Source organism: Chanodichthys erythropterus, chromosome 23, assembly GCF_024489055.1.
Source record: "Chanodichthys erythropterus isolate Z2021 chromosome 23, ASM2448905v1, whole genome shotgun sequence".
Lineage (NCBI taxonomy): Eukaryota > Metazoa > Chordata > Actinopteri > Cypriniformes > Xenocyprididae > Chanodichthys > Chanodichthys erythropterus.
In genome coordinates this window covers 22,925,693-22,947,024 of record NC_090243.1, presented here as the reverse complement: position 1 = coordinate 22,947,024, position 21,332 = coordinate 22,925,693, and the positions used below count along the sequence as shown (strand labels likewise).

The 21,332-nt window shown below is 41.1% G+C and overlaps 2 protein-coding genes across 3 annotated transcripts; one reads left to right on the top strand and one right to left on the bottom strand.

The window, feature by feature from the left end:
• Positions 1–2,289: 2,289 nt before the first annotated feature.
• Positions 2,290–16,235, bottom strand: LOC137013965 (receptor activity-modifying protein 3-like). 2 transcript variants are annotated; one of them, XM_067378029.1, is made up of 4 exons: positions 15,984–16,235; positions 6,325–6,357; positions 6,094–6,250; positions 2,290–4,293 (listed from the first exon to the last, which is right to left on the bottom strand). In XM_067378029.1, exons 1-4 carry the CDS (start codon positions 16,030–16,032, stop codon positions 4,038–4,040), a joined length of 495 nt encoding a protein of 164 aa, XP_067234130.1. In that variant the 5' UTR covers positions 16,033–16,235; the 3' UTR covers positions 2,290–4,037. The 2 variants fall into 2 exon arrangements, with proteins under 2 accessions (XP_067234130.1, XP_067234131.1); XM_067378030.1 differs by having other exon boundaries at positions 6,325–6,354.
• A 550-nt stretch (positions 16,236–16,785) lies between these two features.
• On the top strand, positions 16,786–19,544 carry hus1 (HUS1 checkpoint clamp component). The gene is made up of 8 exons (XM_067378370.1): positions 16,786–17,008; positions 17,185–17,312; positions 17,395–17,571; positions 17,679–17,786; positions 18,600–18,674; positions 18,870–18,969; positions 19,094–19,225; positions 19,311–19,544. The coding sequence occupies exons 1-8, from the start codon at positions 16,957–16,959 to the stop codon at positions 19,391–19,393; spliced, it is 855 nt and encodes a 284-aa protein (XP_067234471.1). The 5' UTR covers positions 16,786–16,956; the 3' UTR covers positions 19,394–19,544.
• Positions 19,545–21,332: the final 1,788 nt, after the last annotated feature.

The following is a 21,332-nucleotide window of genomic DNA, read 5'->3' as shown; positions in this document are numbered from 1 at the left end:
AGAACGACTGATTCACACGAGAACGACTGATTCACACAACAACGACTGATTCACACAGGAATGACTGAATCACACGACAACGACTGATTCACACGACAACGACTGATTCACACGACAACGACTGATTCACACGAGAACGACTGATTCACATGACAACGACTGATTCACACGACAACGACTGATTCACACGAGAACGACTGATTCACACGACAACGACTGATTCACACGAGAACGACTGATTCACACGAGAACGACTGATTCACACAACAACGACTGATTCACACAGGAATGACTGATTCACACGACAACGACTGATTCACACGACAACGACTGATTCACACGAGAACGACTGATTCACATGACAACGACTGATTCACACGACAACGACTGATTCACACGGGAATGACTGCTTAACACGAGAACGACTGATTCACACGACAACGACTGATTCACACGAGAACGACTGATTCACACAGGAATGACTGCTTAACACGAGAACGACTGATTCACACGAGAACGACTGATTCACACGAGAACGGCTGATTCACACGAGAACGACTGATTCATACGAGAACGACTGATTCACACGACAACGACTGATTCACACGAGAACGACTGATTCATACGAGAATGACTGATTCACACGAGAACGACTGATTCACACGAGAACGACTGATTCACACGAGAACGACTGATTCAAACAGGAATGACTGCTAAACACGAGAACGACTGATTCACACGAGAACGACTGATTCACACGAGAACGACTGATTCACACGAGAACGACTGATTCACACGAGAACGACTGATTCAAACAGGAATGACTGCTAAACACGAGAACGACTGATTCACACGAGAACGACTGATTCACACGAGAACGACTGATTCACACGAGAACGACTGATTCAAACACAAAGAATGTGAAGATTCACACAAGAATGACTGATTCAAATGAAAGAATAAATGTGACCTTATGCACTGCTTTATCTCTGTGTCTGATTTAAAGCAGGCAGAATGTTAGATCTAACAAAAGCAGCCACAATTTTTACCCTATTTCGCTGCAAACATCAATGACAGCTTTAAGTTGTCAATGTTGGCAGATGACCATGGTATAAGCGGGTTAATCCACGGCACGCTGTGCATTAGCGCTTCACGTCAGGTGGTTCTTTGCCTCCACGTCATCCATTATAATCATGTAACGCACAGCTAGCCGTGGATTAACCCTTACACGATCCACATAATGAACCAGTGCCGTGGAGTTGAGCTCTGCTAATAATGATCAGACTGCAGGATCACGAGTTGAGAAACACATCAAAGGTCATCAGTGTCTGAAATCCAGTTTCATCACAGAAACTCTTATTCTTCATTTCCTCACCCATTTCTCAATCAAACCGCCGTCCAGAGATGTGGAAACATGACTTGGAAAAAGTCTTTGCATTCATTGACTTTTACAGCGACGTCACATAAAGAAATCATGAATGTCATTGAAATTCAGCACTGAAAGAGTCCGTTGATGATTTATTTATGAGTCAAATACATGAATTGAAGCTCATCTGACCTGTGAACGCATGAAGCAGCGTTTGACCTTATAAACCCGTCTGACCTTCATCAATAATTTCTCTGAGGCAGACCTCATTTACCTGATTCACACTACTAACGCCTGCAAGCACATGATGCACAGCAGCATTAACTCTGTTTAATGGGTACCGTGGCCTTGCGTTCAGCCCAGACGGCAGCAGACGCATCACTTCCTGTAACACTGACACAATAGAGACTAATATTAGCAGAACACAGGGCTATTCTAGAACCTTCTTGAGGAGAAGAGACATTCAGACGTCTTCAGGAGAAACTCCTGCGTTTATACTGACGTTCTGCTCTTTGATGATTGAGTGTGTGTGTGTGTGTGTGTGTGTTTCTGAACACTGGCAGCATCTTTAAAGCTTTAATAGTGGCGCGTCAGCAGCGTCAGGATGGAAATGTGCTGTATTTATCATGAACATTACAGATAAATCACTTCTGTTCAGGATCATTGAGCAAACGAATTATATGATCCAAATGTGCCGTGCTAATCTTAAAGAAAAGGAGGAAAATGTAATTAGATATTGACCCAAAGCTCCAGCCTCTAGTTTCTCTTGATGAACTGTTCAGTTCTCTATAAACACCAGCCATGAAAATAAACACTGAAACGTGAATTATGAATCAACTGCATGAGCTCAGAATCACATGGACAGTTCAGAATAAATAAGACATAAACAGAATAAATCAGATAATTTATTGTCTAATGTGAAAACAGAAAGTCTTCTGCTGAACAGTGTGTTTTATGGCAGTGATGGATGTGAGGATCTGATCTGGGATCAGTCATGATTTCAGCATCACGTCCGCAGCAGGACTCATGGAAGAAACGCTTGAGTGGCGGAAACGTGTTAAAATTAGCTCCGTTGTGCCTCTGTGAACTTGCACTTAGTAGTTTGCGATTTCTAAAGTAAACAGGAAGTGCTGGAGGCGTTCGGCTCTAAAAACACTCCGAATCGACTCTTCTGGCTCCAATAATACACTCGCCACAGAGGAACAACCGTCAAAACACATGGAAAATAAATTTAAGATTTATGCGTGCTTTTGGATTAAATGGTTTTAACATAAGCTAATAAAGGGCTAGTTCACCCAAAAATGATCATTCTGTCATCATTTATTCTCCCTCATGTCGTCCCAAACATGAATAACGAATTCTGCCGAAGAAGATATTTTGAGAAATGTCTCAATGTTTTCAGTTTATTTCTACAGTAGAGTTTGTTTAAAAGCAGCTTTACAGGGATAAACAGGAAAATAATGATTCAATGATGCAAACAGAGCTCAATTCTGCTGTAAAGAGAGACAATGAGAGTCAATGTTCACCAACATCTTCAAAATATCTTCTTTTGTGTTACACAAAGAAATGAAGTCGTACATGTTTTGGATACAGATCATATTTGTCAGTCATTTCTCAGTTCGTTTCAGTCTCATTAGTTTTAACTAATTGAATATTGCTTGTTCCACAGCTCATCATATTTTAATCACGTTCATACTTTTGAACTGAATACATTTTCATAATAAACATATTTATGTTGATCCTAGCAATTTGATTAAATGCATTCTGAAAATATGATTATTTAAATAAAACCTAATAGATGCAAATATGGATAATAATAAACTGATTTCATTTATGAACGACTGACAGATATGCCTCACATTGAGTTTATTAGTGATCCAAATGGATTTCAAACACATAAATCTTAAATTTAGGCCCGAGTATATGTGCTGCCGTCCTGCACATGATGATGATGACGATGAAGAAGAGGAGAAACACAGATGAAGCCCGTCATAACACTGCTTTATAACTCTGCTCTTTTGGTGAAATCATAACCAGCCCATTTCCTCTCATTCATCGCCACGATGGGAAAGACTTTTATTTCCTTCCTGCGGCGCTGGCTCAGCGCGGCCGTTCTTCAGAATACGAGGCCAGACGCTTGAGAGCAACTATTGTCTTTTGTTTGTATCCTTAAGTCGCACACAATACACGGCTTTCCTCCTCATATAAATAATACCCTCGTCCTGAAACAAGCGTTATTGGCTGCGCTCTCGTACGCTTCACACGTCCTGCTCGAGTCTGTTTTCATCCCATCAGAGCAGTCGTTTCGTTTGGCAGGAACGTGTTCATCATCTCAGTAATGGATGCAGGATTTTCCTGCAAGTCGGAGAAGAAAATACGAGCTCACAATCACTGGATAAATGAACCAGCGCTGCGTGTCGAAATGATAATGAACGCTCAAACTGACAGACTCCATAAAAACCACAAACACAGCAGTGTGAGTTTGACAAATGCTCTAAATCTACCGTATTTAATTAAAACATTAAATAACAGCTGTACAGGACACGATTCACCGAGCCCGTCCGGAGATCCTGACAGAACCGATTCAGCATCAGTGATGAACATCCAGCTGAGGGCAGATCTGAACCGAAGCTGTCCGTCCGACCGTGACCTCTGACCCCGCGCGTGACCGCTAGGCCAGGATGTCGCTGCGCTTGCTGCACCAGACCACCAGCGCCACCATGGCCAGCGTGAGGAAGACGGGGACGAGGATGAGGAGGATGAGTGTGTCGTCCGGCGGGTCGGCGAACGCCAGCCGCTCCAGCGTGCAGTTGGAGAAGAAGTGTCGGTGGACGCGGATGATGAAGCGCTCCACCTGCGGGTTCGGCCAGAAGCAGCCGATGCGCTCGGCGTTGATCTCCGTGCAGAAGGAGAAGACGTGATACTCTCTGAGGAGACACAGACAAACCTCACGTTATTACTGATACCCTGCAGAAAATCTGCTCATTTCCTTCTAACGGCAATCAGCGGATCAGTCATTTCCTTCAGGAAGACGCGGCTCGTATTCAGCAGTTAATGAGTCTGATGAGCGAATCTGTCCGATTACACCCCAGCTTTATGACGTTAATAAAGACGCGGCGCTCGTTCCCTTTCATCAACAGAATTTACATCATAATACGCAGACGCTCTTCCTCACAAACTCTGAGCTGATTCTGGGGATGTTTCGCTCTCATTAAACATTTAAATTCAATCAAATCAAGTCAGCTCCATTTCTATTAAACTTCATACAATACAGATCATTTCAGAGCAGCTTTAGAGCGATAAAGAGGAAAATTATGTCCCACAATTCATCAATTAATGTCATTAACGTGTGTGTGTGTGTGTGTGTGTGTCTGTGTGTGTGTGTGTGTGTTTGGAGCTCTGCATTACTGCCGTCCTCACTGAATCTCGGCTGGTCATGTGATCATGTCAGCGTTAGTGAAGTTCATCGGGGACTGAATCAAACACACACCTGCTGTTCCATCTGCTGATGTTATCGTGGAGAAAAGCTGAAGCAGATTTTAGATAAATGATGATCTGCTGAGATTCGTTAGAGCAGAAAGAGAAACGCCGAGATGGAACAGAAAACACACATCACACTGTGGGAAAATGACCTCCGTGACTAAATAAATGAAGTTAAAGAGGTTTCCTGTGATTGGTATGCAAATGAGCGGATGTGTGTGACATGTGATTGGTCCGTGAGGATTGAGGTCTGGACACACACTCGAGCTGAGGATCTCAGTAATTGGGGTCGTGTTGTGACCCGTCGGTCTGTCCAGCGGTGAATCTCAGCGAACGCTCCGTCTGACGCTAGCGTTCAAAACATCCCGTTTTTTAAAATTGTAAAAAAAAAAAAAAAAATCTTGGTTATGTGAACGTTAAGGGAACATTCCATCCAATCATTATTCAAATATTATAGGAATGTTACTTTTAAATGTTCTCTGAACGTTCTGAAACAAGAAGTAACATTCGTCGGGGACACTTTTGACATTCAACAGTATTCTTGACATTTATTCATCAGTGCTTTGATCTGCCTGCATTGACACTATTCTCTAAGAGCTGCTGTGCAGCCAAATAATGTACCAGTTATCAATGTAAAGCTGCTTTGACACAATCTGCATTGTAAAAAGCGCTATATAAATAAAGGTGACTTGACTTGACTTAAAAAACGTTTGACGAACATATAAAGTGCTACAGTATGATTCATTAAACACCAGTTCACACGTGAAATAGCAGCTCCATATGAATCTAGAGCTTTAAGTTCATTTTAAATAAATATTGTTGACTGTAGCTGAAACGAGATCATCTGGTGATGTGTGTGTGTGTGTGTGTGTGTGTGTGTGTGAGAAGCGCTCAGTAAACAGTGTTTGTGCTTCCAGAGGCGCGGGTTCATGAATGTGACGCAGGTCAACGTCTCCTGACCCGCAAGCGCTCCTCGAGCTCCAGATCGAGTCACAGTGAACTCTGAGTTCCTGGAACGGCTGCGTGAGATCAAACATCTGACGGGACACAGACGCTGACCATACACGAGCCACAGAGTCATTTATCAGAGCGAGAGTTTACAAACACGAGCAGCGGATCACTGACGCTCTCATGGAGCCGTGAGAAACACTGCACTGACACAGATGAACATGAAAACTTGGCATCACTGCGAAAACTAGTTTAGTATTGGTGTAGAAGTGCTGTTCACTGATGATGATGGTGGTCACCTGATGAAGTGCGTGAGGTTGCATCTGTCTTCTGGGGGAATGTGATTCATGTCGGCTGTGAACTGTTCTCCGCATCTCTCCATCTCCAGCAGCAGAAGACTGTGATTGCAGCGGAGGAGCCGCGGCCGCTGCGTGACGGACGGGTCAGCGTCTGAATCTGAAGAGACACGCGTCAGTCCCACATCCACCAAAAACACTGAGACACACACCTGAGACAAGAGACACACTCACCTGATAAACCTCTCGCCATCAGCGCGTTCACTGCTGACAAAACAAACAGATACAGTTTCATATGAGAATCTGTACAATAATGGTGGAAAAATCTCTGTTAAAACATCAAATATAAACCTGTAAGAAAACACTATTATGACCTGCATTTCTGTGGAGCTGCTAAATGAACTTGATTCACAATTGATCAACTGAACTGATCTGAATAATTACTCATTGTTTCCTCTAGAGCCGCTTTACAGCTGAAACTTAATTAGTTTCATAAATGATTAACTCTGCAACATTAAAGGGGACCTATAACGCTCCTTTCTCAAGATGTGATATCAGTCTCTGGTGTCTCCAGAATGTGTGTGTGAAGTTTCAGCTCAAAATCCCCCACAGATCATTTATTAGAGCTCGTCAAAAACACGCCGTTTTTGTGTGTGTCCCTTTAAATGCAAATGAGCAAAAGAGGGCGGAGCTTTAACAGCTCAACAACAACAAAGCTGGAGAATCTCACGCAGCCAAAATGAGGAAAGTGTTCAGCCTTACATTGTTCAAACCGGAGTCGACACTGATGGAGAGACTCAGGAAGAAGTTACAACTTTTAGACGTTTCTGAATGGTTAGTGGATAAATTGATGTAGTTGCTGTGGAGTTGATTCAACTCATCCACTAGCATGTGCCGTCATGTTCATCTTTTGTGTTGAATTGACCCTCGTTTGTGAAGCAGTCCGGCGTAAAATGACGGCATGACAACAACACTCGACTACAACAACTCTTGCTCTTCTCTAAAGCAGCCCAACATGGCCCCGCCCCCTTTGTTGTGTGTTCTCAGGGGCGGGGTTTATGTAAATTTTAGGGTTAGTGATGTCACAACCCAGGAAGAAGCTCGTTGTAGTCTCTACCAGCCTTAAAAAGTGATTTCTGTAAAAGAAAATATCTCTCTTTGCATTGAACTTTGAGCGTCGTAACTCTGCAGATGTTGTTTATGATAGTTTTAGTACACACTAAAGTTTAAAAAGTCACATCATAATCAAGGACCCTTTAAATACTGTCATGTTTCTGTTTATTACGGTGAAGCTGCTTTGAAATCATCTGTACTGTATAAATGACTCGACTTAAAAACAATTTACAGCCATGGTTGTATTTTAAGCCCACAGCAAACTCAGCAAGTCCCTTCATATATTTCCAGAATGATCACTCTAGTCTGCATGCTAATGCTGCTCCGTCTAAACCAGCATGTAGATGGAGCCGGACTTCAGCGGGTCTGTTGGTCCGTGTCTGAAGAGAGGCATGAATATTTACTGGAGCACACACACGCCAGGACAGAATCCTGATGCACAGCGTGTCACTGATAACACACACACACACACACACACACACACACACACACACACACACACAGGTTTGTTTTTGTGAATTGTGGGGTCATTCCATAGGCGTAATGGTTTTTATACTGTACAAACTGTATCTTCTCTCCCCCTACACTACCCCTAAACCTAACCATCACAGGAAACTGTGCACACTTTTACTTTCTCATAAAAACTCATTCTGTGGAGTAATGTCCTCATAAGTCACCTCTTCTTGTAATACCTATGTCATACCCATGTCATTATACACATTTGTGTCCTGATATGCCACACACACACACACACACACACACACACACACACACACACACACACACACACACCGAGACTGTTGGTCGGAGCTAATGAGCGTAAATTAGAAAGTTTTCCGGCTTAATGAGAACAATATGTGTACCGACTTTGGTGACTGTAGATTAAACTAATGTGTTTGTTTCAATCTTGATTAGTGGTCTTAAACCCTTTTACTGATTACCCATTTATTGGTGAACTTATAAAATGCAGAATCCCTGGCAATATTCAAAAGACAGCTGAAAACTCATCTTTCGTGAGCACTTAGCCTCATCAAAAAAAAAAAAAATCCTTTCATTACCTATCCTTTCACTTCCTTTAATCCCTCTCTATTGTAGCTTATGATACTCTGAGCAATGTCTGAAACTTGTATTGTGAGCACTTCTTGTCTATTCATGACGACTCGCTTGTTGTATTCCTCACTTGTAAGTCGCTTTGGGTAAAAGCGTCTGCCAAATGAATAAATGTAAATGTAAAATTTTTGAACCGCAAACGATAACTTCACACTCATTTAAAATTTAATCATGACACTATATCACTATTCACACAGGAGTAGTTTTCTAAATGTCGTTTGAGTTACAATTATCATTACCAACACCTGTGATTTCATGTATTGATTCATACAATCTAACATCATCTTGCATCTGCTTTTTACAGAGGAGAGTGTTTATTTCTAGACATGGGCGTTACAGAAGGTCATGCGAACATCATGTACGACACAAAAATGTCTTTAAATTAATTATTTATTGATATGATTAAAATTGATTAAAAACCCCTATTTAAGTCAATTTCACATGATTATGAAAGTGGCTGTTTACAATGAACCTGCATAAGTGAGCAGAAAAATCTAGACATGTACCTTACTATTACCAGAGACTGATATTAAAATCGTCTTTGCAGGTTCTGTGATTTAGATCTATTTATTAACTTTATAATTTATAAGATTTCTCAGAGCACTGTTGAGTTTGCCCAAATAACAGTCTGTATTTTGTTCTAGAATTTTTATAGAGGTTGTCTGAGAAAAACACAGACATGGCAGATTAGGATATTCTGCATTCTGAAATTGACCTATGACATTCTATGACATGAAATTCACCTAAATTTAAACGATCTCATGGATGTGGCTGTTGTGGTTTGTGATCATAGGAGCAACAGCTCCTGCAGTAAATGTGGTGTATTCAAATGACTTTGACATAGTCCTTTTATGTTTACCCATTTTAAATGCCTATTGCCCGCCGTGCACAGTTGCCCTGAAGTCATCAGGTTGGTGGTGCCACCAGGCTTGGGCCCGTCATCGCTGCTTGCAGCTATATTTCTAAATGAATTATCTGTAGTTTTAAAATTCATATTCCTGGTAATCTTGAATCAGAATACCTTCCTCTTGCAGCATCTCTTCTCTTCTCTGATGATGAGGGCGGGGCAACCTGTCACTCACATGAGATCCACCAATAGCAAACCACAACCATCCAATCAAATCCCCACAGACACAATCAAGCCCCGCCCTACATCTGTTCGTTTGAGAAGCGTTTCACTAGGATATACGACACAACAGAGAAGAAAAGACCCTTTCATGACGACTTCAACAATATCACACCAATGTTTAATCTCTGAGAGTTTTTGAAATTCATTTCTGCATTTATATCAGATATAATAAACCTGTCAAACATCAGATTCAGCCTCTTCACCCACAAACTCAAAGTCAGTGTGTTTCCAAACCTCAATCACATGTGCACTAGCGTTCAGTCCAAACATCATGTGACTGCAGAAGTCGAGTCACAGAGATTCAGATAAAATGATGGAGGCTGAAGGAACGCGTCACCAGCTCAGGCCTTGAAAACACTTGAGTGTTATTGTGCTAAATTTAGTGGTTTCCTGCGTCCGGACACAGACGAGAGGCTCGTGATAATGTTCAAAAGGGCTTGAGTTTCCCCTGAGAAGCTGCTGAATCCTCTGAGATCGACCTGAAGTTCTGATCGCGATCGATGACACTGAAGCACAGAACCGACATCACTCCAGTATCACAGTGTGTTTCTTTCCGTCGCGTTGAAGCATGTGGATTACAGCTCATGAGCGACGAACAACAACCATCAGAAAGATTCAAGCTCGTTTAGACCGAATTAATGTGAAAGCCTGATGATGATGATGATGCCCGACCCATTTTAATACTTTGTCTAAAGGTTAAAGCATTACAGCCAAGATTGGGGAAAATCTGTAGGAGAAGAAATGCTTTTCTATGGGTTTTCCGGGTCATTGTGAACATGTTTCAGCTGAACGGTTTCACACTCGTGATGAGAATGTAAATGATGCTCATATTCACCTGCTGCAGTAATCAAAACAACTTCAGCTCATATTTCTCTTCCTCCGTTCACTTCTTAAATTATATTGTTTGTTTGCATCATATTGATATTTATATAAAAACGGCTGCCGCAAATGAAGCGGAGGTGATAATGTGCGTTCTCATAGCGACGCTCCGTCCACTCGGAGCAGAGAGAAAAAACAATCAGACGGAACGACAGGAGAGCAATTAAACTGTGCCACATAATTATATATTGATAAAAACAACATTAGTGTGTGTGTGGGTGTATTCACAACAGTGTACTGGTCATTCTGAATTACTGTCACACACACACACACACACACACACTAATGACAGCAGCTGGAGGATCACAGCCTCAATTAAAATCTGAAATTAAAGGTGTTTCTGCACTTCCTAATGGAACTCCGTCCAATCCGCCTTTGCAATTTCCTTCCAGTCACTTCAGGTTAGTGTTTCAGGGTCGCTGCTGATTCACACTAACACCCTCGCTCTCCGCCTAATCACTGATGGATCTTAATTAAACACGCCTGTGCGTTTCATTTACATTTGACAGGTGCTTTTACTCAAAGTCTGTGAATCAAACCCTTGATGTTCGTTACGAGCGTCGCTTTCCACACTGTAAAAACAAATATATAATTCTCAAAAGTAATGGATGCAATCGTACTACACTGTAAAAAACTATTGATTGAAGTATGTTTTACAAGAAAATACTGAGTTTCTTCTTCAAAATGTGTTTCTTTGTAATTAATTTGTGAAATTTACTAGCGATTTCTGTTGAAAGTAAATCCTGGATCAGATGTGTCAGTCTTTTCCTCACTTCATGTGACGGTCGTGTCTCTCAGCACACAATGACAGGATGAAGGTCAGCGCTCATGCTTCAACTACAAAGGTCAAAAGGTCAAACTGCATTCAGAGAGCATGATGGGAATAACAAAGTCTGAGGAACATGACTCACGACTAACTTTAAAATTAAAACTCAATCTGATATGCAACCCTCCCGGCCAATCAGATACCAGTATAATACGCATGGAAGATGGATGTGTTGTATTATTTTATGGCGTTTCTGACATCATCTGTAATCAGCCTCTTCCCAAACATTTCCGTTGTGAAAGAGTTCCTCAGGTGAGCGATCACATCTGATCAGAATCAATATTCTCTGTGCCGAGATGAAAGTGGCTCCCTGAGGAAATCTAATGTATTAACGGGACGCTCAGACGTCCTTGTGGGGAATGTGGGATTGAAAATGGAGGAGAAGAGCTCTGAGAAATCACCCGTCAGCAGAAGGGCTTGAGAGACGCAGACACCAGGAGAATCCTTCAGCAGAACCGATCACACACACCGGATTCATTAAGATTTGCTAATGTTTCTGAAAGAGTCTCTTCTGCTCACCAAGGCGGACTTTATCAAAAATATATACAATTTTAAAAAGCTGTGAATATTCAGTCAAATGTAAAATACTGTAAACGTGATTCTAGAAGCCCCGGCCGTCGGCCCTGAACGCTACGGCTCTGTCTGATTTTCACAGGATCTATTTTATCATTAATGTTAAATAACTAGGGATGCACAGATATAAACATTTTGATATCTATATTTGAAATCAGACAACCGATATATCGACCGATTGTTCTAAATCCGAGTTTTTATATAATATTTGAGAGCCTGATTGCAAAAACAAAAGTCTCACCATTATAATGTTCTCATTATAATATTATGTAGTCTATATGACAGACTTGTGCTTAAACTTAACTTTATTTTCCTTTTTGAAGTGATTTCAATCATATTTCAAGCAATTCAAAACCATCATGGCGGACAGTGAGCATCTGAAGTGTCTCAGCTGAAGGAAATTATCCATTATTTATCGGCTTATTTTCATATTGGGTTGATAACGATAACATTAAAAATGAACATATATCGGCCGATATATCGTGCATCCCTAGGATAAACAAGATTCATTTTTAAATGCTGCTAAATACACAGTAAAAATAAAATAGGATCTGTGCATCAAGTCTTGGAGTGTAAATGTAAACTAATAGACCTGACACACGTTTTTCCTTCATTGAAAAATACAGTATCCGAAGCATACATACTAATATTTTAATGCATTATTTACTTAATTATTAATTATAATTTATTTACTTTTTTGTCATATTTGTTTTTTCAAATAGTTACATAAAAAGTCTCAGTTTCTTCTGTGGAACTGAATTTAGTCCCGAGAAGCGTGAAGTTTCACTGTGACTGCTGAAGTGTTGGTATCGTGACAACACCACCAGGACGAGACGGGCTCGAGCTCCGGAAGGTTTGGCGAGTCACATCGGATTCATCACACACACACACACACACACACACACACCAGCACTAGTGTCACTCATCATCACACTCGCTCTGGCCGTCAGCAACGGCTCTGATCCAGAGAGAGACACACACACCTGCTCTCTCCAGATTCACACCACCATCCTCTTAAAACTCAGAGAACAAAACAACAAAACCTCTAAACTCATCCACATGACTGTAAACACACGAGCTGCAGCTCGACAGGACTGGTGTGTGTGTGTGTGTGTGCTGTGAGCGACGGCTGCTTTCACAACACATGCGTGCGTTTGCTAAATCAGTAGAGCAACTGTCTGTCTCAATCCACAATAAAAATGAAGACATCTGCACTTCACATCTGCACAGCACGAGGAATACTGAATCGATCCGTTCAGAGATCATCACACACACACACACACACACACACAACGCTTGAGATCAGAGATTCATCAGCCGAACCCCTTCAAGCCCAAATATTTCCTTCGAAATCAACAAATATTTTTGTTTTAATTTTAAATGTAATTATTTATTTTTCATTTTTATGATTTATTTCATTATTAGCTTTTCATCAACTCACAAAGATTGGGAAACTCTGATCTGATGAATGAACGAATGAACAAATAAATGAATGAATGCAGGAATGAATCTTCTTGTGTGTTCCAGAGGAGAAGAAGTGAGCGTCTGAACGACACGAGGGAGAGTAGATGATGAAAGAATGATCATATCTGTGTGAAATACTCCTTTAAAGAAGTCTAGATGACGAATATAAGGTGTAAACTAGCTGTAATGTGCAGAACACACACACACACACACACACAGGCTCAGAGCGAGTGTGTGTGATGAAGAACAGATGCATGTTTCTACTGTAACACCACTAACACATTTCTGTTCAGACGAGACTCCTGATGACAGCCAATCACACTTTCCACACAACAGACGGGGAGAGGCTCGTTTCTCACACACACACTCTCTCTTTATCTTCATCATCATCATCATCGTCACTCGTGTCCCTGTGGATCCCTAAACTGCTCTCATTTCCATTAGGTTTCTTCTGTATTTCAGGAAGTTGATTCATTAGCAGCTCACAGTATCCATGAGGGCCGCTGGGAAAAATCTGTAACCTTGTCAATGACACTCTTTGGCTCTGACGTCTCCAGCGAGAGAGTGAGTCTGTGTGAGTCGATGTGAGTCGATGTGAGTCTATGTGAATCTATATGAGTCGATATGAGTCGATATGAGTCTATATGAGTCTGTGTGAATCTATATGAGTCGATATGAGTCTGTGTGAATCTATATGAGTCGATGTGAGTCTATATGAGTCTATATGAGTCTATATGAGTCTATATGAGTCGATATGAGTCGATATGAGTCGATATGAGTCGATATGAGTCGATATGAGTCGATGCGAGTCGATGCGAGTCGATGCGAGTCGATGTGAGTCGATGTGAGTCTGTGTGAATCTATATGAGTCGATATGAGTCTGTGTGAGTCTATATGAGTCTATGAGTCTATATGAGTCTATATGAGTCTATATGAGTCTGTGTGAGTCTATATGAGTCTATATGAGTCGATATGAGTCTGTGTGAGTCGATATGAGCCGATGTGAGTCGATGTGAGTCGATGTGAGTCAATATGAGTCGATGTGAGTCGATGTGAGTCGATGTGAGTCGATGTGAGTCTGTGTGAGTCTGTGTGAGTCTATATGAGTCGATGTGAGTCGATGTGAGTCTGTATGAGTCTATATGAGTCTATATGAGTCTGTGTGAGTCGATGTGAGTCGATGTGAGTCTGTGTGAGTCTGTGTGAGTCTATATGAGTCTGTGTGAGTCGATATGAGCCGATGTGAGTCGATGTGAGTCAATGTGAGTCGATGTGAGTCGATGTGAGTCTGTGTGAGTCTGTATGAGTCTATATGAGTCTATATGAGTCTGTGTGAGTCGATGTGAGTCGATGTGAGTCTGTGTGAGTCTGTGTGAGTCTATATGAGTCTGTGTGAGTCGATATGAGCCGATGTGAGTCAATGTGAGTCGATGTGAGTCTGTGTGAGTCTGTGTGAGTCTATATGAGTCTGTGTGAGTCGATATGAGCCGATGTGAGTCGATGTGAGTCAATGTGAGTCGATGTGAGTCTGTGTGAGTCGATATGAGCCGATGTGAGTCGATGTGAGTCGATGTGAGTCAATATGAGTCGATGTGAGTCGATGTGAGTCGATGTGAGTCGATGTGAGTCTGTGTGAGTCTGTGTGAGTCTATATGAGTCGATGTGAGTCGATGTGAGTCTGTATGAGTCTATATGAGTCTATATGAGTCTGTGTGAGTCGATGTGAGTCGATGTGAGTCTGTGTGAGTCTGTGTGAGTCTATATGAGTCTGTGTGAGTCGATATGAGCCGATGTGAGTCGATGTGAGTCAATGTGAGTCGATGTGAGTCTGTGTGAGTCTGTATGAGTCTATATGAGTCTATATGAGTCTGTGTGAGTCGATGTGAGTCGATGTGAGTCTGTGTGAGTCTGTGTGAGTCTATATGAGTCTGTGTGAGTCGATATGAGCCGATGTGAGTCAATGTGAGTCGATGTGAGTCTGTGTGAGTCTGTGTGAGTCTATATGAGTCTGTGTGAGTCGATATGAGCCGATGTGAGTCGATGTGAGTCAATGTGAGTCGATGTGAGTCTGTGTGAGTCTGTATGAGTCTATATGAGTCTATATGAGTCTGTGTGAGTCGATGTGAGTCGATGTGAGTCTGTGTGAGTCTGTGTGAGTCTATATGAGTCTGTGTGAGTCGATATGAGCCGATGTGAGTCAATGTGAGTCGATGTGAGTCTGTGTGAGTCTGTGTGAGTCTATATGAGTCTGTGTGAGTCGATATGAGCCGATGTGAGTCGATGTGAGTCAATGTGAGTCTGTGTGAGTCTGTGTGAGTCTGTGTGAGTCTGTGTGAGTCTATATGAGTCTATATGAGTTGATGTGAGTTGATGTGAGTCGATGTGAGTCTATTTGAATCTATATGAGTCTGTGACTCAATATGAGTCTATACGAGTCTATACGAGTCTTTATGAGTCTATGTGAGACTCACATCAAATAATTATGTATTATTTATTAAGAATATGTTTTTATAAATTATGAAACATCACACTCAAATAGTTAAAATGGTTTTTAAAGCAGTGAATATCATGAATCATAAAGAACAACTAATATTCTCCGAAAACTGAGCTTAATTCAAATCATCTCTGACTCTGTGTGAAACCTGCTGACTGTGAGATAAAGAAACTCAGAACATCTCTCACACACACACACACACACACACACACACACACACACACACACACATGTATGACACCCGTAATAAAGACAAGAGTGCGTCTGAAATATTAAATGCACATAAAATGTGAAGATAGACTCACCGAAGATCAGACAAAGTTTGATGAGTGTGAGAAGATTCGGATCCATCATGAAGAAGCGAGTTTGACTCAATCACCTCAAATCTCGGAACACATTCATCCTTCATATCCAGTCAAACACATCGATCCGGTACATGCGACTGATTCTGGAGCGGGTGACCATCCTCTTCATCCCTGAATCATCATCATCATCATCATCATCATGAGTCCATCGGGTCAGCAGAGAAGCGATGCGGAGCTGCGAGACTGAAGCTGTGCGCCGTGTGTGTGTGTGTGTGTGTGTGTGTGCGCGCGCGCGCGCGTGTGTGTGTGTCTCTCCTCCTACTTCATGATCGCTGTATGTGGTGAGACACTCACACACACTCACACACACACACACACACACACACACACACACCATATAAACAAACATAAAAACAGACTTCACGTGTATCTTTAAGCATCTGTTCATCTACAGAGTGTTTCTGAGAGGATTTTACAGTCACAAACCGATACAGATTCGTCAAATAAACAATGAAATCACTAAATTATGAGTTAAACAATAATCTTAATGATGAAATATCGCCATTAATACTCTCTTAATGAGATACATGTTCAATATAAACAATATAAATATATATTTAAAAAATATATAATTTATATTTGATATAAGCGTCCTATAAAAAAGAAAAACACTGCTAGTTCTGAACGTACAATATAAACAAAAATAGTAATATTATTTCAGATTTAAATTAATTAATGTACGCACCTTTTCATGACAAAAGAGGCTTAAGTTGAGTCAGGTGTTTTATTGTGGAAGATAAAAGCTTCACTAGAGCGCCACCGTGTGGTGAGGTGAAGAACAGCGGAACTGCGCACACGAGCGTTTGTTTCCGGACGGACGAGTTTCCCATCGGACCGCCGGCGCGAAAATACAGATGAATATCAACAAAAATAAAGGACAAAACTATTAAAATATAAAGTTTACTGCCGCGAAATGAAGTTTCGAGCTAAAATCATCGATGTTGGATGTTTGAATCACTTCACACGTGAGTTCAAAATCACTTTTATTATTTATTATTATTATTGTGTATGATATAGAGTTACTGCAGTTGGTTCCTCTGAATGTCTGTTTGTTTCTGTAGTTTGTTTGTTTCTGTAGTTTGTGTGTAAAGAAGAGCATCTCTAGACAGATGTAGATGTTTGATTTCTCTTGGTTGGTCAGGTGTGGTGAACACAGTGTCCAAGCTGACCAAGGCGTGTGTGTTGAGACTCACCTGTGATCACCTGTACTTCGTGCTGTCGGGGAAAGTCGCCACCGGAGGGGTCAGTATGTGGTGTGAACTCTCTCAGGTACGACACTGACCACACCTGAGCAGGTTAAACCAACAGTGTTTGTGGACTGTCAGATTGAGCCTCAGCGTCTGTGTTTCAGGTGAATTTCTTCGATGAGTTCCAGCTGGAGGGAGTGTCGGCCGATGCCAACGAGATCTTCCTGGAAGTGGCTCCCGAGAATCTCTCCAGGGCGCTAAAAACGGCACAGAACGCCAAATCTGTCAAAATCAAACTGACCAAGAAGAACTGCCCGTGTCTGACGCTGGCCGCAGAGCTGGTGAGAGGAACACACACACCAACACCTGAAGAAAGAGTAGAGCAGATTTATTTATTCTGTGTGTGTGTGTGTGTGTGTGTGTGTGTGTGTGTGTGTGCGTGCGCCAGCCGTCTCTGTCCAGTGTCAGTCGTGTGGTCACTCATGATATCCCAGTGGACGTGATTCCCAGACGACTGTGGCATGATTTCAGGGAGCCGCAGATGCCGGACTTTGATGTGAGTCATGTGACCCTGTGATTATATGAACAAATCTTCACGCTGAATCACATTAAAGGATTAGTTCACTTTCAAATTAAAATATCCTGATCATTCACTCTCCTCCATGTCATCCAAGATGTTCATGTCTTTCTTTCTTCAGAAATGAAGGAAATCATTCCAGGATTTTTCTCCATATAGTGGACTTCACTGGGGTTCAACGGGTTGAAGGTCCAAATGTCAGTTTCAGTGCAGCTTCAAAGAGCTCTACATGATCCCAGACGAGGAATAAGAGTCTCATCTAGAGAAACCATCGGACATTTACTAAAAAATAAACATTATATACTTTTACCACAAATGCTCATCTTGAACTGCTCTCTTCTTCTCTATTAGAATTCCATCAGTGTAGACACTGAGTGTATTACTGCCCTCCACAGGTCAAAGTTTGAACTAATTGTTATATACTTGCACTAGCATATTGTATATGACAGTTCTAATAGAGAAGAAGAGAGCAGTTCAAGACGAGCATTTGTGGTAAAAGTATATAATGTTTATTTTTTGTAGTAAATGTCCGATGGTTTCTCTAGATGAGACTCTTATTCCTCGTCTGGGATCATGTAGAGCTCTTTGAAGCTGCACTGAAACTGACATTTGGACCTTCAACCCGTTGAACCCCAGTGAAGTCCACTATATGGAGAAACATCCTGGAATGTTTTCCTCAAAAACTGAAGAATGAAAGACATGAACATCTTGGATGACATGGAGGAGAGTGAATTATCAGGATATTTTCATTTGAAAGTGAACTAATCCTTTAAAAATGATGCTGTTGTTCAGGTCAGCATATATCTGCCTCCTCTGAAGACCATGAAGAGCGTCGTGGACCGCATGAAGAATCTCTCCAACTATCTGGTAAGTTTACTATGAAAGAGAGAATCTGCCATGTGATGGAATAAGTCCCGCCTTCTAAATAAAACAGCCAATCAGCAGTTGGTAAAGCGCCGCATCACTGAGCTTTAACAACATGTATGTATTTCCTCATTCAAGTAGATCAGTCTCTCATGAGACACTCTTTGATTGGTCATGTGATCAGTGTTTGTGTTTCAGGTGATTGAGGCCAATCTGAACGGTGAAATGAATCTGAAGATTGAGACAGACCTGGTTTCTGTCACGACACACTTCAAAGAGCTGGGCAACCCGCCCTGGGGTGAGACGACACACTCGAGCGTTTGAACGTGTTCATCTGAGCGGAGACAGTCCTCTAAATGGATGTGATTGTGTCGGAATGACTGTGTGTGTGTGTGTGTGTGTGTGTGTGTGACGTCCCTCAGGTGACGACGGCTCTCCGAGCGCCAGCGCGAGTCACAGAGACACGGAGCTCATGGCTCAGACACGCGTGGACATCAGGAAACTGCAGCAGTTCCTGACGGGACAGCAGGTCAACCCCAGCAGAGCCATGTGCAGTAAGAACATCACCACACACACACTCCTGCATATTCACTCAGCATTGCATTAAAATGCCTGTTTTGTTCTGCTTTTTTAACCTAGACATTGTTCACAAAAGGATTCTTCACCTGATTTTTCTGCATGAGGATGTTTCTCTTCAGTACTTCATTCCAGCTGTCATGTGATTTATTCTGAACCACAGTAATAAGGAATATCACAGAATATCTACACTTATCCATCTGTTCAAAAGTGTTCAAAGGGTCAGCTGTTGGGCTCTTGTTAGTAAAAATAACACTTTGTGTTTGGAGTTTCCTATGTAAATGTGTGTATATATGAATAAAATGATTGTTTGATAATAGTGCTTCTGTTTAGCGCATTTATTTTGCCCATGATAAACATTCCAAAGTTATGAATATAGTGACTTCAAAACAAAGCAGCTGTATGAAAAATATACATTAAGACAGTAATAGTTTTCTTTTTGTCATGGTGAACCTCTTTAACTCTGAGATTGAGCTTCCGGTGGAGGCGAGTAAAAGGCTGGTCAAGTTCAGCGGTGGGAGAGGGGAGAGAAGAAACAAGGAGTTCTGTAACTGACTGTAGCAATCAATTGTGACTAACCCACCGCCTTCGGACCAGCCGGGAAACACTGCTGCGCTTCAGCTAATTTATACCTCACGGTAGAGACTCCGGTGTCGTCAACGGTGACAGACGGCCATGTTGCTCTTCTGCTTCATTAAAGCATTTATGTATATTATTATAATGAAAATATGGTTTCATTTTAACTCTACAAATATCATTAAAGGTGATATTTCTATCTTTTATGTCGTTTCTGTGATTCAAAGCGGTGCATGATGGGAAACGCCTGCATGGGATGGAATCACGTGATGGGAGGCGCTGAAACAATCCAAATAGCAGTATATTTTATCTTATTAAAGGCATTTATATAGTAAAATTTGTTATCATTTAGATGTATTAATTTCACGGATTGGGGTTTGGGATTCAAATGAAATTTGGGAAGGTTTTAACAGGACTGTCCGTTAATCAAACTCGACTGCTCATCCTACGACGCGCGCTGAGGAAAGTAACGAGCTCCTTCTGAACAATAATTTATGATATTAATGATAATTATTTACAGTAATATTTAATGACTCTGACAAACCTTGATAAACTGAAGAGTTGCGCTAAAACTGTCATTTAAATCTCATTCTACGATTCACGCCTATTTTCGTTCTAACACACGAACTTTACCGCATTTGAGCGTCGATTAAAGATGAGAATGAAAGAAAACTTTGGCCTGTTTAAACTTTCTTATTGTCCTGCTTAAATAAAATATGTATATATAATATAAAATTCATAACGAGCTGAGAAAACACTTCTGATCTTCCGATAAAATGTATAATTTCAGTAAGTAAAAGACTGAATGAACGCACCTTAATTATTTATAATTAGTAATTAAATATTAATATTCTATTTAAATATTTAATCTTTCACAAATGAACAACTTTCTTCCCAAAATATTCCATGTACCATAGTACACTGATGCTATCATGTAGAATACCACTTTATATTGATTATCGATTACCATATTCATGTACTATAGTATTTACACGGTGATCCACAGTACTGCAGTAGAGCAGCAGGTGTCGCTGTTTCACTTGAGCTGAACACAAACATGATGCTCAGACGCTCATGATTCTTACATAACACACACACACACACACACACACACACACACACACACACGGCAAGCCGGTTAGACTGTTAATCATTTTATTTTTGATCAACAATCAAATTTTCACTAGTTAAAATGATCATTCTTTAGATCAGAAATGTATTTTTTACTATATCAAAAGTATCCATTTTTATTACTAGCAGAAATTCCATTTCTGACATCAAGAATGATCATTTTAACTAGCGAAAATTTGATTGTTGATCAGAAATCATAATCTGGGAGTAATTAAAAGTTTATTCGGCTTGCCATAACTCGCATTACTGACTCATTATTTGTTCAGTTTTGGGCTTCAAATCCTGTGACGCGCTTTAGATGCCCAAAAATGCCAGCTAGATTCAGCGACACTGGCATTATGTTGTTATAGTGTGTGTGTAATTTATCGAGTGAACACA

Bases quoted from the DNA above. Each gene is read 5' to 3' on its own strand.
- LOC137013965 (XM_067378029.1), bottom strand. From the start codon at position 16,032: ATGATGGATCCGAATCTTCTCACACTCATCAAACTTTGTCTGATCTTC. The intron at 6,251-6,324 runs GTGAGTGTGTCT...GTGTCTCTTCAG, and splicing joins GATGGCGAGAGGTTTATCAG to ATTCAGACGCTGACCCGTCC. The intron at 4,294-6,093 runs GTGACCACCATC...GTGTCTCCTCAG, and splicing joins AACCTCACGCACTTCATCAG to AGAGTATCACGTCTTCTCCT.
- hus1 (XM_067378370.1), top strand. From the start codon at position 16,957: ATGAAGTTTCGAGCTAAAATCATCGATGTTGGATGTTTGAATCACTTC. The intron at 17,787-18,599 runs GTGAGTCATGTG...GCTGTTGTTCAG, and splicing joins CGCAGATGCCGGACTTTGAT to GTCAGCATATATCTGCCTCC. The intron at 18,970-19,093 runs GTGAGACGACAC...GACGTCCCTCAG, and splicing joins GCTGGGCAACCCGCCCTGGG to GTGACGACGGCTCTCCGAGC.